This window comes from Lutra lutra, chromosome 2, assembly GCF_902655055.1.
Source record: "Lutra lutra chromosome 2, mLutLut1.2, whole genome shotgun sequence".
In the NCBI taxonomy this organism is placed as follows: domain Eukaryota; kingdom Metazoa; phylum Chordata; class Mammalia; order Carnivora; family Mustelidae; genus Lutra; species Lutra lutra.
Genome location: NC_062279.1, coordinates 197,803,861 through 197,819,723, shown reverse-complemented (window position 1 = coordinate 197,819,723; position 15,863 = coordinate 197,803,861). Strand labels below are relative to the sequence as shown.

General features: G+C 33.9%; 1 protein-coding gene across 2 annotated transcripts in view; it reads left to right on the top strand.

The window, feature by feature from the left end:
- The first annotated feature begins 3,611 nt into the window (after window positions 1-3,611).
- The window catches only part of LOC125093777 (transmembrane protease serine 11F), a 74,493-nt gene continuing 62,241 nt past the window's right edge, over window positions 3,612-15,863 (top strand). Inside the window, exon 1 of one of the 2 annotated variants that reach the window (XM_047719435.1) lies at window positions 3,612-3,868. In XM_047719435.1, the coding sequence (XP_047575391.1) occupies window positions 3,858-3,868 (11 nt within the window). In that variant the 5' untranslated portion in view covers window positions 3,612-3,857. Of the gene's footprint in view, window positions 3,985-15,863 lie in introns of both variants that reach the window. The other variant, XM_047719436.1, reaches the window with a different exon arrangement.

Here is a 15,863-nt window from a genome sequence, read left to right as displayed (position 1 = left end):
TGTTCTTAAAATCTATTAAAGGGAGGCCTTCAATTTGGTTTCCTTTTCCATAAGTCAATGATACATTCATTCTAGTCCGTAGAATTCATTGGCACCCTTGAGGTTTTTATCTTCCTTCCGTGTAATCACCCTTTGGCAGTCCTCATACTTGGGAAGGTATAAAACTCCACTAAATCCCCTTATGTTCTCTCTTCAATGGCAAAATAATATGCTGATTGCCTTAATAAATGCAAGATAAAATTTAAGGCCACTTCTCAAACCTTGGGCTATTACTAAGTATGAGGTGAAGTTATTTCTTTGTTATAACTCTATTAAGTTCATAAACTTAACTAATTTATTATAAAATCTGAAATTACAGGGAAATGTATACAAACCATTTAGATTCTATTCTAAAAGTTATCTTTTTTCTATTCCTTTCTTTTATTTTGGAAACTGAAGAAATGTGATCAGTTTGGGAGTATCTTAACTTTCCACTTGATGTCATAATGTAATGTCATCTTATTAGTGACTTTCCCTATTGACATTTTGCAACATACACTTATTGTCTTTTGACTGATAATAAATCAATCAACAAGGCAGTAATAGAAACCAGTATTGTTCCTGTACACATGGAGCAAGGTGTGCTGAAGGTACTAAGAACCAATGAAATAAAATTCACATGTAGTAATTTCACTTCTATAGTATAAATAACTAGTGCCTGCCAACCTTCAAAATTAGCTGATAGTTACTCAGGCTTATAAGGAATATTCTTTTAAAAAATCAAAAAATGCTACATTAATTGGACCTTAATCCATCAATATCCTTAATTATGAATTACAATTAAAATTAATTTAATTAAAATTTAAAAATTGTGGGGCACCTGGGTGGCTCAGTGGGTTAAAGCCTCTGCCTTCGGCTCAGGTCATGATCCCAGGGTCCTGGGATGGAGCCCAGCATCTGGCTCTCTGCTCAGCAGGGCGCCTGCTTCCCTTCCTCTCTCTCTGCCTGCCTGTCTGCCTGCTTGTGATCTCTGTCTGTCAAATAAATAAATAAAATCTTTAAAAAAAAATTTAAAAGTTGTGCAGACATAATATATTGCTGAAAAGAGAAACCATATAAATGGGGATTTGGAAATTCCCCTTTTGAAGCTCATTGAAAGTAATTAGCAACGTAACACTACTCTTAGAAAAAAATGAGAGTTGGAGAGAATAAAAGACCTAATATTTTTGTGGGCTTTATTATGAACCAGACACTATTTTAACTTCTTTACATTTTTCTCTCATTTAAACTATGCCCAAGTAGTATCCTCATTTTACAGAGAAAGAAACTGAGAAGTAGAAAGGTTAAGAATTTCCTAAACGTTACATAGTCAGTAGATGATAGCACCAGTGAGTGAACCCAGTCATCTTACTCAGGGCCCTAGGGTGCTGCCACCCCACCATGGTGAAGATATTACCTCAGAGAATAAAGATGAGTTATTTTATGTATTTGCTGAAAGCAGAAGAGGAAAAAAACAAAAATAATGAAAGAAATAGAAAATTTGAAATCAGATAGAGGATGACTTGAGAGAAGGGCATAAGAAGAAAGATTCCTGAGGGAAACAGTTGAGCTGCTTTTTTTGAATATTTATGAATATAAGAAATATATGCAAACCACATCTCATTCCAGACCTCAAAGCTGCTTCTTGTACTCACGTGATTCTTGTATAGCATAATTTTCTCCACTTGAGCCAAGAGTTTATTTTCTCTGTATTATTATTTACTAACATAAAGAGCTGAGGATATTTTTATAAACTTTAACAAATTCAATTACAATATTAATGTGTACAAATGTAATATCAATTTATTAATGAATATTTTAATGTAAACATTAAAAACATTTTAAAAGCGTATGTATATGATGCTAATTTCAAGTTAGCACAGTATTATAATATAGAAATAATAGTGTATTATAGTCATATATTAAAATTAATGTAATTTTTTAGCACTTTTTTATTAGATTTTTTTTAATGATTTTTTACTTTTGGAAAAAAATATCCAAAGAATAAAATTACTTTTTGCTAAATTAAGTTATAATTTTTAACATAGGTAAAGTGTTTCAGTAAGTTTTGTGAACTATTTACTCAGAAATTTTTATTCCTTTTCAAAATTATATTGTTATATGTTTTTCTTTGTCATATTATCAATGATTACACTAACTGAAAATCTGGCTCAGTTTTTCCATTTGTAAAGTGTCTTGGGAAATATATTTCATATTAATGACTTTGTTGAATATTATAATTAAAATGTTAATATTACATTCATATAGCTTATAGTATTTTAAATAAAGGTTTTCTGTAGGAACAATGAAGACTCATATTTAAAGCTTTCTTTTCTTTAATATCTCCTGACTCTAAGCCTTTAAAAGCAGCTCTTAAAATTGCAATATTCATGCTGAAACTTTACTATCTTCACTAGAAGTTCATATATTCAGGCCAAGATCTCTGAAAAAATTCAATTATCTTAAATGACTATTTATAAATACTGAGGTATTCACACACCATTAAGATGAAATAAGCTATTTTTTTATATTTTTATTTTTTATAAACATATAGTATATTTTTATCCCCAGGGGTACAGGTCTGTGAATCGCCAGGTTTACACACTTCACAGCACTCACCTTAGCACATACCCTCCCCAAAGTCCATAACCCCACCCCCCTCTCCCAAGCCCCTCCCCCCATCAACCCTCAGTTTGTTTTGTGAGATTAAGAGTCACTTACGGTTTGTCTCCCTCCCGATCCCATCTGGTTTCATTTACTCTTCTCCTACCCCCTTAACCCCCCATGTTGCATATCCTCTCCCTCATATCAGGGAGATCATATGATAGTTGTCTTTCTCCGATTGACTTATTTCGCTAAGCATGATGCCCTCTAGTTCCATCCACGTTGTCGCAAATGGCAAGATTTCATTTCTTTTGATGGCTGCTTAGATGAAATAAGCTATTTTTTAAAAAATGGTCTTATTTATTTTAGAGAGAGGGGAGACAGAGAGGGTGCATGAGTGGGTGGAGGGGCAGAAGATGAGGGAAAGGGAGAGAATCCCAAGCAGACTCCTTGGTGTGGAACCTAACGCAAGGGCTCAATATCAGGACCCTGAGCTCATGACCTGAGCCAAAATCAAGAGTCGGACACTTACCTGACTGAGCCAGGCACCCCTAAGCTATTCTTTAAAAAAAAAATAAAACAATCACATTCTTCTTTTGCGTTTTGGGGGTAAATAAATTCTTTCAATAAAATCTGTAATCTTTAGAACTAAAATGGACAGCAGTAGAAAAAGCTGATACAGTCCTGCCATTTTACTTTTGAGCAAAATAAGTCCCGATGAGCTAAGCAGCTTGCCCAGGGTTGCACCAACAAGGTGGCAGGGTGCTTGCTTCAGGCCCATCGCTCAGGTTCTTACCACAGCACCATACTGCATGGGAAGAGACATAACAATTCTCATGAAGAAGGAAGTACCATTGATGTACTCTAATGTTTTGTTGGTTTTGTTTTTTTTTAAACAAATTGGAGCCACACCTCAATGCCGATCATACCTCCCCAACTGGAAAAGTGTGGTCTTCTGAATCATCAGCAGTTGCACTCTGTGTGCCGTCCACTGCTTGGAGCTTCTCTGTGCTATGAAATATTAATAATTACTTCACGGTGTTGAACTAGCTGGCACAAAATTGATCATGTTCTTATCGGGCTATATCAGGATTAGAGATCTCAGTCACTAAACACGTTGGACTTGTTTCCTTTCTTGTTGCCAGTGAATCTCGTTATTTTCCAGCCTCCCAGCCCTGACCGGACTGATAGAGATCAGATGGTGACTGGATAGAAGCTGCCCCAGTCCTGGGTCCATGATGTATGCGTAAGTACTCAGCTTTTCTCAGTCAGAGTTACCAACAGGGACAGAGTTACCAACAGACGCGACTCCTGAGAAAGGCAGGACAAATGCTGGCTGGTCAAGAGTGCTTTAAAAATAAGGTGGTTTTTTTTGGTTTGTTTTTGTTTTTTTTTTAATGTGCGTTACTGTATTTTGGGTTAAAGTTTTATTTTGTTGCTATTTCTACACACAAGAATTTTTTAAACAGAAGGAGCCAACATGTTCCTTTCTAAATAACAGAAATAGAAATGATGTGCAGTAATATATCTAACTATATTATATTTAAACATTTAGAAAAACCTATGCTTCAAAAGAATGATTTATAATAGTTTAATTTCTTTGGTATGATCAGTAGCTTGGTATAAATTTTTGTCTGTAATGCTTTGTGAAGTATAACTGGAAAACCTGAAATATAAAAAGAGAGTTTATTGGAATTTCAATTTTTAATTTTAAATAATAAAAAGTGTGGTAGCATTAAGATTATATGTATCGTGAATGAAGGATGAAAATTAAAATATTTATATCTAAATATCTAAATAATTATTGAGTTAAAAAAATCTACAGTGTATGTGACATTTTTCACAATTGGACTCTGAAATAATTGATCAAGTAATGAATTTATGGTAAATAAATTTGTATATGTATATACATTTAGGTAATTTCAGGCTATCATTTTATAGACTCAGAAATGAATAACTAATATTTGATATGAGTGATTTCATTCAAATGCCTGCTTAGTCTAACCTTGTTTCTTCTCAGAGAGGTCCTTGACTTTTCTATAGACACCAATTTCCCATGTGGTCTGCTGACTGAGGTTTCAAACTTAGTCATGTTTCTGTGATCATTATAATTGTACAGTCATTTGATTTTTGTCTTCAATGAAAAATAATACTTTAACCTGTAGGCTCCAGCACTCTTAGATAATGAGTGTTCTTGCCCTTCCTAAATCACTCTGAAATAATAGTGTGAGTCTGAGGAAGACGATCTATTTCACATATAGAGAGAGCTTCTCTCCAAAGGCCATTTCAGGACAGCTTGATATAGCATATTATAGGTACCTCTTATTAAATACAAAAGGTGTACTTCTTTTTTTATGATTTATTTATTTATTTCAGAGAGGGAGGAGAACAAGTGGGAGGGGCAGGGTGGGAGGGAGAGAGAGAATCTCAAGATGAGTCCACACTGAGTAGAGAACCTAACATGCAGCTCGATCTCATGATCCTGAGATCATGAACTGAGCTGAAATCAAGAGTCAGACACTTAGGGGCACCTGGGTGGCTCAGTGGGTTAAGCCTCTGCCTTTGGCTCAGGTCATGATCTCAGGGTCCCCTGAGATCCACATCGGGCTCTCTGCTCAGCAGGGAGCCTGCTTCCCCCCCTCTCTCTGCCTGCCTCTCTGCCTCCTTGTGATCTCTCTCTCTGTGTAGAATAAATAAATAAAATCTTAAAAAAAAAAAAAAAGAGTCAGACACTTAACCAATTGTGCCACCCAGGTGCCCCACAAGAGGTATACTTCTTATTAAATATGAGAAAGTGTTATTTCTTCTTTTTAAAGATTTATTTATTTATTAGAGAGAGAGAACATGAGTGAAGAGGGAGGGTCAGTGGGAAAGAATCTCAAGCAGATTCCCTGCTCAGTGCAGAGCCTGATGTGGGGCTTGATCTCAAGACCCTGAGATCATGACCTGAGCCAAAATCAAGAACATTTTAACAGACTGATCCATCCCGAACCCCCTGAAAGTGTTATTTCTAATTCACAAAGATAAGGACAGAGTAAGACAATATGTACAGATAGAATAATTACTTTTATATATAACAAACATTCATATAACTATAGTATTCTAACAATTTCAGTTTTAAAGAATTAGCAAAGAGCTTGAAGTTCTCTCATTCTCATTTTGCTCGGAATTCTGTGGTATGCTTTTTCTATCAGTGGAATTCTTCTCTTCCCAACTTCTGGTATCATCTCCATTCACTCACTTTCCCACCCTAAAAGTATTATTACCGACACATGAAATTTCTATATTGAAGCCTCACCAGGTTGGATCTAGAGTTTATAATTCTGTATCTCTTATAATTAAGTATCTCTTCTAACTGGATTCTAGAACAGTATTATTTTAACACAGATCCTCTGTCAAAAAAGTGGATTGTGGTATAGAGATTAAAAGGTTAGGCAGTGGGTTCACTGACTTCCTTAGTAAAGGTATTTTGCTCAAGGGGCAAAGAGTCTCAGTTTCAAAGAATGAATGAATTAGATGCTATAGCTTCGCAGAAGTTCTGTTCTTTTCACTCTCAAGAGTACTAGCATGAGATTTAGATGTGTTCTGGATCCAGCTTTGTGCTCATTTGTCTTGACAAGTCACTTATCTCCAAGACTTCACTTCTTCTACATGTAAAGTGTGGGGAGTTTACATTAACGTAAATGGAGGAGGAGTTGTCACCATTAATGGGACTTGAAGTCGTTTTTGTGAGTAAATACAAAGCTATTTTATTGACTTGTTACTTGGTTTTTCTGGGTATTACTCATTTTGTTTTTGTTTTTTTTTCTTTGTTAAATTAAATAACTGTGAAGTAAGATCTGTTATTAACTCTGTTATATTTTTACAGTATCATAACTAGTAAGTCTAAGCAATGTGTATGTTCCATGCTGTGATATAGAACACTCTTACTGTGGGTCATGGTCAAAAATATTTTAAAAACACTGCATTAGCCTTAAAGTCCTTTTAAATTCCATGATTTCAAAGAACTTAAAAGCTAGTTAATATGGAGGACATTAACTTTCTTGAGACTCTAAAAACCATTTAAATTATCCCAAAGTATAGATTTTTTTTTCCACTAGTCCTTAAATTTGGTGCCTCCCCCAGGTGAGGCAGAAATAAGAGATATGGTTACCAGCAATATAGATACTTTAGTGGCAGGAGGCTACATCCTGATGGCACAGTCTGACAAATATGAAAAAATAAGTATAAAGAATGTTACAGGAATAACCCCCTCAACCTCATAAAGGCTTCTCTGAACACATAATGATTGAGTTTTGTCTAAAAAAAAAAAAGCTTTTTGGAATTATTGGAAGAGAAGGAAGTAGAGATCCTGGACTAGGAGAACGCAGCCCTTGCAAAGGTCATGACACTTAACATATACCGGCAAACAGATGTTGGATATTATGAGAAGAAATGAGTGATCAGTCAGACTATGAAGGGCCTTTTATATCAGATTAAAATCTCTGAACTTTATTAAGAGAGTTGAGTAAAAATTTAAGCACGAGGAAGAAATGATATAATTTGTGATTGAGAACAATTAGGGTAGACCAGAGTAGTCTGGTGGTTCTACTGTTTCCTGGTACAGTTGCAGAACTAAATGAAGGGAATGGCAAGGAGACTGCCTATGTACAAGTTGTTTCTTCTGCCTAAAATGAGTGTTCCTTCTCATGGTTAATGAGACCCCATATCTTCCTTGAAGATTCTAATAAAAATAACTGTGAAATTTTTCTCTTACATCACATATTATGTCTTCATTATTCTTAAAAAACAGCCATCCTGTTTAAAAAAAAAAAAAAACATAAACAGGGGTGCCAGGGGCTTAGTTGGTTAAGCCTCCAACTCTTGATTTCAGATCAGGTCATGATCTCAGGGTTGTTAGATCAAGCCACACATTGGGCACTGGTGTGGAGGCTGCTTAAGATTTTCTTTCTCTCCCTCTACTCTTCCCCCACACTCTCTCTCTGAAAAAGAAAAATCAAATAAACATTAATACTTCTGTTGGCACTTCTCTGTATGGTTAACTATTTGTTTACAATTATGGCCCCAGTTTAACAGATGGCTCTCTGTATTCCCAGGCCAAACACATTTCCTGGCCCAATGTAGACCCTCAACATTTGTCTCTTGACTTATGGAAACATATGCCAAACATAAACATAAAGCCAAAAAACAGAGACTAAGAAAAGAGGAAAAGTTGGAGTAAATGAAAATTTCAAGTTTACTTTTTTTTTAAGGATTTGTTTATTTATTTGAGAGAGAGAGTACATGTAGCAGAAGGAGCAGGACTCTCAAGCAGACTCCATGCTGAACGTGGAGCCCAACAAAGGCCTCTATGTCATGAACCTGAGATCACAATCTGAGCCAAAACCAAGAGTCCAATGTCCAACAGACTATGCCACCCAAAACCCCAGAGTTTACTTTTCATTACAAATCTATTTGAGAAGGTCTATGAAATAATTTGAGATAGTAATCAGAAGGTAAATAAAAAGTTAAATAGTGGAGAGAATTCATTTGAAGTAAACTTATATTATGGTGCTGATGGGAATTTATTGTAGAAGAGATGAAAGCATCTTATAAATACCTCTAGACTAGAATTTATAGTTTTATTTATTCCTTAATTCAACTAATGCTTATTATTCTAACTTATGGCATACCAGTAGCCCATTACATACACACATAATATATATACATATATACATGTATACACATACTGTATATACACATATCTATAGTGAGTTTATATTATGTGAGCATATTTACACATATCACATGCACATAAATATACACATAGATATGTATATGAGTGTAATAACCATTCTCTACTTTTATGGTGTTTACAATTTAGAGGAGACATGGTAAACAACTAAAACAAATGGATATGAATTTAAAATGTGATCAGTATGAGGTAAAGGTTTTGTACTTTTTTCCAAAAATCTTTTCTACTTAGCTTTATTTCTTTTGATAATTTCTGAAATCAGTGATAATCCTGGTAGTGATAAGTGCTGGCATTTTTAAAAAAATAGACTTTCAGTTTATATGATAACACTCTACAGCCTACTTTTGTCCACAGATAAATGAAAGCTAAATTTGTGAAATGCATTTGAAAATGTTAAATATTGAAAAAGTTTCCCACTAAAGTCTTCTGAAGATCTAAATAGGATCTAACCCTCTTAACACTATTTAACAATTGTAGGAAGACATGAAAACCAGTACCCTGACCAATAAAATACTTCTGTGTTGCTATGTCCAGTTATTTGTGGTAGTCTTTAAAAAGGATGTTGTGTCTTTGGAGTACTATGGGGTTCGATGTGTTAGCGTAATGGATGGATATTTGGGGAAAAATAGCAAGAAATTTTTCATGCTCTTGAATCATATATTCATTATATGGTTTAATTATTTATGAAACGTTTGAATCCTTAACTTTTCAGGAACATTCACATTCAAAATTCAGGTTGAGAAGCTAATTCAAAGACATATGAGGGGTACCTGGGTGGCTCAGTGGGTTAAAGCCTCTGCCTTCGGCTCAGGTCATGATCTCAGGGTGCTGGGATCGAGCCCCGCATTGGGCTCTCTGCTCAGCAGGGAGCCTGTTTGCCCCTCTCTCTCTGCCTGACTCTCTGCCTGCTTGTGATCTCTGTCTTTCAAATAAATAAATAAAATCTTTTTTAAAAAAAGACATATGAGAGATATTTGCTGTTTTGGATTCTGTACATTTTATTTTCTTCCAATAGTGTATATGATTAAACTTTGACTTTTAACTGATTCCCTTTAGTTGCCAGTAGTAAAATGTAGTTAAATGTCTCTGATTATTTTGCAAAGTTTTTAAGATTTTATAGTTAATTATTTATTACTGCTCAATATTTGAAAACAGGCTACTTTGAAGCATTCAGTAATTTATATAACACTCTTATGGGGTAAATATAGCAGCCCACAACTTAGGTATTTCATATATAATAAAATTAAATTATTTTAAAATATAACTATAGTTATATCACACAGTAGTGTGATCCACTAGTGGGAACCATATGAAATTGCTCCTTTTATGGTTAAAAATGACTGAGTATCAAAAATTTCATATGGTTCAAACTAATCAAATCTCTTCTAGGTCTTATTTTATGTGTATATATATATATATATATATATATATATATATACACACACACATACACACACACATATACATATATATATATGGAATGACTGATGCAACTTAAAAATTACACGATTCAAGGAAACTATCAGGACATTTGAAAAATCCTTCATACTATCTAAAAAACACTAGATGGCTTAGATACAAGAATGTCAAACAACCTTGGACACACATCTCAAAAGATGAGATAAGGTAGAGCAAGTTGGCAAAAATTAACTCCTGAAAATAGAAAAAAAAAAATCTAGTGCCAAACAGATTGTAGAGTGTGTCTATAAACTATTATAAGCAGAAAAGGGGAAAAAACTCCAGTTAATCATTTGATCTATAAGGTATCCAACAATTGCCTTAACTCTTGCATCTCCCCCTTTTACACCCGTTGACAGATTCTCTGCACCACTTCTCTTCATAATCCATCAAATAAACCTGAATAAATAAAAAGGACTTAGAATGAATGATACCTTTAGTACAATGTGGCAGTGTCTTCTCTTATATCATAAGAGAAGATATACAAAGTAAGACTCTATGGCTTCATCTTGATTAAAATTTTAAAAAGTAATTTAAAAATAGGTCCGCTAGGGGTCCCTGGTTGGCTCAGTCAGTTGGGCATCCACCCTTCTGCTCAGGTCATGATCCTGGGATCCTAGGTTCAGGCCACACGTTGGGCTCCCCGCTTACTTGGGAGTCTGCTTCTCCCTCTGCCTCTCCCCCTGCTCATGCTCTCTCTTTCACTCTCTTAATTAATAAATTAATTAATTAATCAATTAAATAAATGTAAAAATCAGGTCAGTTATGTTACTCCCATCTTTCACACTGAACTCATGATTTTGGTCATATGTGTAGACATGAAGGAATTGTGGAGACCCATTACAGACAGGGTTGAACATAATAGCATAGACACCACCTCAAAACTACATCAGTGTTGTCATTTTAGCTTTCCTCTCTACTAAGTCAGTGAGGCATTTCCTGTCCCATTATGGCCCTACTACCTATCTTCTCCTCCCTGTTATCATTCATCCTTCCATAATCATCTTCTCCTTGATGATTACTATCCTCTGATTATACCTTCACTTCCAAACTCAGACTTCAGTTGTTTTAGTGTTACTGGCCACCATTTCTGCTACTGGCACAATAGAGGAAGGGTTAATTTATTTCTCTATTGCTTCTACCTCGTGTCACTTTTAAGAACATATTAACTCATGGGATATTGTGATTGGATACTTGGGATATTATCAGATAAAATGGCTGAGACAAATATCTTCACTTTTTTGCATTATCAGTAGTCAACCTAAGAAATTTACCCTCTTTCAAGGAAAAGATAAACTTAGAATCCTTGCCTTTCATGATTCATCTTCTTTGGGGCAACTATTTCTTATTTAGGACTGCTCCTGTGTTCCTTACCCATTGGCCCAACAAGAGCAGCAAGAATTTAGTCAGTATTTACTACTTCTTTAAAATTGGCAAAACCATTCATTTCTCTTTATTGTTATTTATTTAACTGATTAGCTGTCATTGTTCTCTTGCTGACAACAGCTTTTAAAAATGTTAAGCATTACTTAAATGAAACTGGCAACATGGAAGGATACAGCTTATTAACTGAGAATGGCTTTGTTCATTAACTTCTGGCTTTTGAATCAAATTTTTAGTAGTGTTGTGTAGATCTATTTGTATTGTATGATTTGTCCTGACTCTCTCAGGGCTCTCCATTAATTTGAAATTTGCATGACTGAGATAGAGTTGCATAGAGTTCCATTTATTATCAAGGAACATAGTAAAGCCAACTGAGTATATTCTTAGTACCCAATGAGAATAAACTAATCTACATACCTCCTATGTGTGATATTTTTAAACTGGAATTCAGGTTCAAAGATCAAGCTACATTCCCTCAAAAAAAATTTTTTTTAAAGTGTATCAGGAACTCAGGAAGAACGTGCATATCTCTAAACTAATGAGGATAAAGGATACTATATTCGTGACTGTCTTTCTGGAAATGATTAAATAAATTTTAAGTAAAATGTACTTTGATGCAAGACTAAAGTGTAAGGAGTTGTTCTAGGTGTCTAGAACTGGATTATCTGCTTTAATTATGTGTTACCTATTCATTAACATAAATGAAATAAACATTTAGAATGGAATCTACCTATTAGAATTGCATTTTCTTTGATTCCTATACTAATGTTGCATTTATGGTACTTAACTGTTTAATTGTATAGGAGAAAATATATGGGAATTGCATTCTAAATCCTGCAGTATACTTAATGAAATATGGCTATTACTATTCATATGGCTATGAAATGAGTTTTTTTCTGGTTGTACTTCTGTTTTTTTTTTAAGATTTTATTTATTTATTTGTCAGAGAGAGAGAGAGAGACAGTGAGCACAAGCGGTGGGGAGAAGAAGGCAGAGGGAGAAGCAGGCTTCCCACTGAGCAAGGATCCAGATACAGGACTCGATCATAGGATCCTGGGATCATGACCTGAGCCAAAGGCAGACGGTTAACCAACTGAGCTACCCAAGTTCCCCTCTGGAACTGTAATTCCTTTTTAGAGTTTTATCTGCAGGCAGATGTAATACTATAAGTTGGTTAATGGATGTTCATGCAAATATAGTAGTAAATTTCTATTTCTCCATTCATAAAAATAGAAGTAGAATCTATCAGATTATGAAATTCAATAATGGAATCCGAAGTATTCTTACACAGACAAAATTTAATATTTACACTGTTTAAACTATATATACAGTTTGTAAGATTTCTTCAAAAATTCAGAAGTTAGGGGCACCTGGGTGGCTCAGTTGTTAAACATCTGCCTTCGGCTCCAGTCCTGATTCCCGAGTCCTGGGATCAGGCCCTTTGATGGGCTCCCTGCTCCCATCTCTCACTCCCCCTGCTTGTGTTTCCTCTCTCTCTCTCTCTATCAAATAAATAAATAAAATCTTTAAAAAAATAAATAAATAAAAGTTCAGAAGTTAAAATCCAATGATTTTATGTGATTCCATAGCTACATAGGTTTTCTTTAAACTACTGGGAATTAGATAATTTTATTATAGCAATTAATTAATTACCAGTGGACCACTTAATATATCCTCAGACCTTCAAAAAATAAAAAATGACTATCTGAAAGAAGTGTAAATCTAATGAAATAGCATTTGGGTTGCATGATATTTTAGTTAATTCATCAATGATAAGACAATTGAGCATTTGAGGGGAAAATGAGAATGAGAAACTCTTAAACTTCTCTGTATACAATCTAGCACTCCAACCTACTCATTACCTCTTTCACACATGGCCCTTCAGAAATGTGACAGAAAGATTCTGGGACATGTTAATTTTGTTTATTTAACATGCAGATTATATTAATTGCAAATGAGAACATTGTTGATCTCCTATATCTAGGACATTTATATCTTAATCATACCTCCTCCCACTGAACTGGATTGCAAAACACCACTGAAATACAAACCTTTATACCAGTCGGTCATACAGGAATCTAAGTAAAGAACACTGGCTGCTTATTGAAAGTAACTGCATTTTAAAAAACAATTTTATGTATTTAATTATTTATTTTGCTAGAAACTACATAGCAATTTATTTGCTATATAGTTCTGTATTGTATTGTATAGTATGTATTGCTACATAGCAATTCTATTTGCTAGAAACTACATAGCAATACAATAGGAAAATACAATAGGACACTGTGATATATATATCACAGATATATATATATATCACAGATACCAAACAGAATGTGTGGTGTGTGTATGTATATATATGTGTGTGTATATATATATATATATATATATATATATATATATATCACAGATACCAAACAGTATATACAGATAAACACACATACAGATATATGTATATAGCAAAGTATATTTATATAGTAGCTATAAATATATATATTTATATAGCATATATGTAAAATAAATTTATATACACTATATAAATATATATAATAAAGTATATAGCAGTTCAAATTTATTGTAACTAATAGCACTCTGTATAACTATTTTTTTGTTTGTCTTTGTTTTGTTTGTCTTTTTTATTTGTCTTTGAATAATAGACAAACTATTGAAGATTTTTTAAGATTGGCATACCAAAAATGTTTTACATAAACAAATATTCAAAATATTTGTCAGGAGAGTATATGCTTAGCTTTTCAGTCACTAATAGCACTTTAATTCTGTCCCTTAAGATGTTCTCTCAGGGGTGCCTGGGTGGCTCAATCAGTTGAGCATCTGACTCTTGTTTTAGGCTCAGGTCACCATCTCGGGGTTGTAAGATTGAGTCCAACATGGGGCTCTGCGCAGGAAATGGAGCCTGCTTAAGAGTCTCTCTCTCCCTCTCCCTCTGCTTCTCTCTCCTTCCCTCTTTCTTTAAAAAAAAAAAGTTTTCTCCCAAACTTGGTCACAAGTGGCAGAATGTGATATCTCAAGAAGCATATTATGCTGTGTTGGATGAGGCTGAGTAAAATTATTTTGGTTGAAAGAAATGGAATTAAGTTAAAAAGAAAAGTTATTGAGAGACCATTAGGCTATTTCATGAAACAAAGAGAAGAGACTGGACATGGAAGGTATAGATCCAGTATAGATCCAATCAGCTGGACATGCTATATAGAAGGGGAGGCGATATGCATTTCTTAGTAATTTAGCATTTTCATTTCAATTTCTCTTATGTCAATATTTTAAAAGAGGATTCCTAGATCATACTTGAGGAAAAAAGTAAATGCTTGCCTATTACCTGATCTGAAGTTCAAAACCTTAATGGGACAGTCTTGTTGTTCTCCTTATGATTAGATGACATGTGTCATTATTTTTCTGCAGCCTCAGGGAACAGAATAAAACGTCAGACCAGGAATTCTTGATTTGATTCTGGGAAGTTATTATGGTTGTTCGTAATTGTTGTGTGTCAAATGTTGATTTATGTCCTCTTTATCTCCATGAAATACTGGCAAGTTGTGTATCTGGAGTTCATTGTGACTAAGTCATAGTTGAAATCTTCTAAGTCAACCAGAGTTTATAAATAACTGCCATGCAAGGGCCTTTTGGAAATAGAAGAGAAACCTCTACTCTTTAGGTGTTTACAATTTTGGAGAAAAATTTTACACACACAAGCAAAAATAAATTAGCATGTAATCAATGGCTGAAGAGAGTAATAGAATAATATAAAGTAATAGTATGAAATATAGGTAGAAAGAACAGAAGAATGTTAATAATATGCTAGGATGTTTCTATGTATAATGGTCACAGGTAATATTTCTATAATTTGCACACCTTTTGTCTATGGTATCCATGTTAATGCTGTTTTTCTCATATTTTTACAAAGACTAAATTTTAAAAATATTCAGAGTAACGTGATGAACTTTGTATATTTTTCTTATTATTCATTAATAAACTTTATATAATAGTGCCCAGATTTATAGAGCTAATTTTGTATACTCATACACAAAAAATGTTTGTGGAATTATTTTGTTTATCTTTTTGCAGTGACTTGAGGCTGTTCTCCTTCACACTCACAGTGTTTAATTCACCCTGATCTTATTTCAGTATTTGAATTTGCCAAACTTCAACTCACCCAACATGTGCTGCTTCCTCTGCATCATGATTAGCACATCTAACTACCTAATTAGATAATCCTTCAGGTTTTAGTTTAAATGTCCTCCGGGAATCTTCTCTAATCCCCTACACTAGATAAAATTTTCATGTTATATGCATAGAAGAACACCTTGCATTTCCCTTAGCAGTTTTCATTATGATAGTAATATAGATATTCCTATAATATTTTTTAATGTTTGCATTTCCCCCTGGGCTATAAACTCTATGAATATGTCTGGTTAACCATTCTACCCCCAACCAGTAAAAAATTTCAATAACTATTTTTTGAATGAATATATAAATATTAAAATTCTTTACCAAGGAAAATCCTGGAGACCTGATTTCAAAGAATTGCTAAAAATATTTGTAATTAACATATCAAGCATTTGTAATAGATGCATCCAAACTGCATAAAATATAGACAACGTTTGGGTTATACAGTTTTCTTTTTCAATATTTTATATGCATGTAATACAAA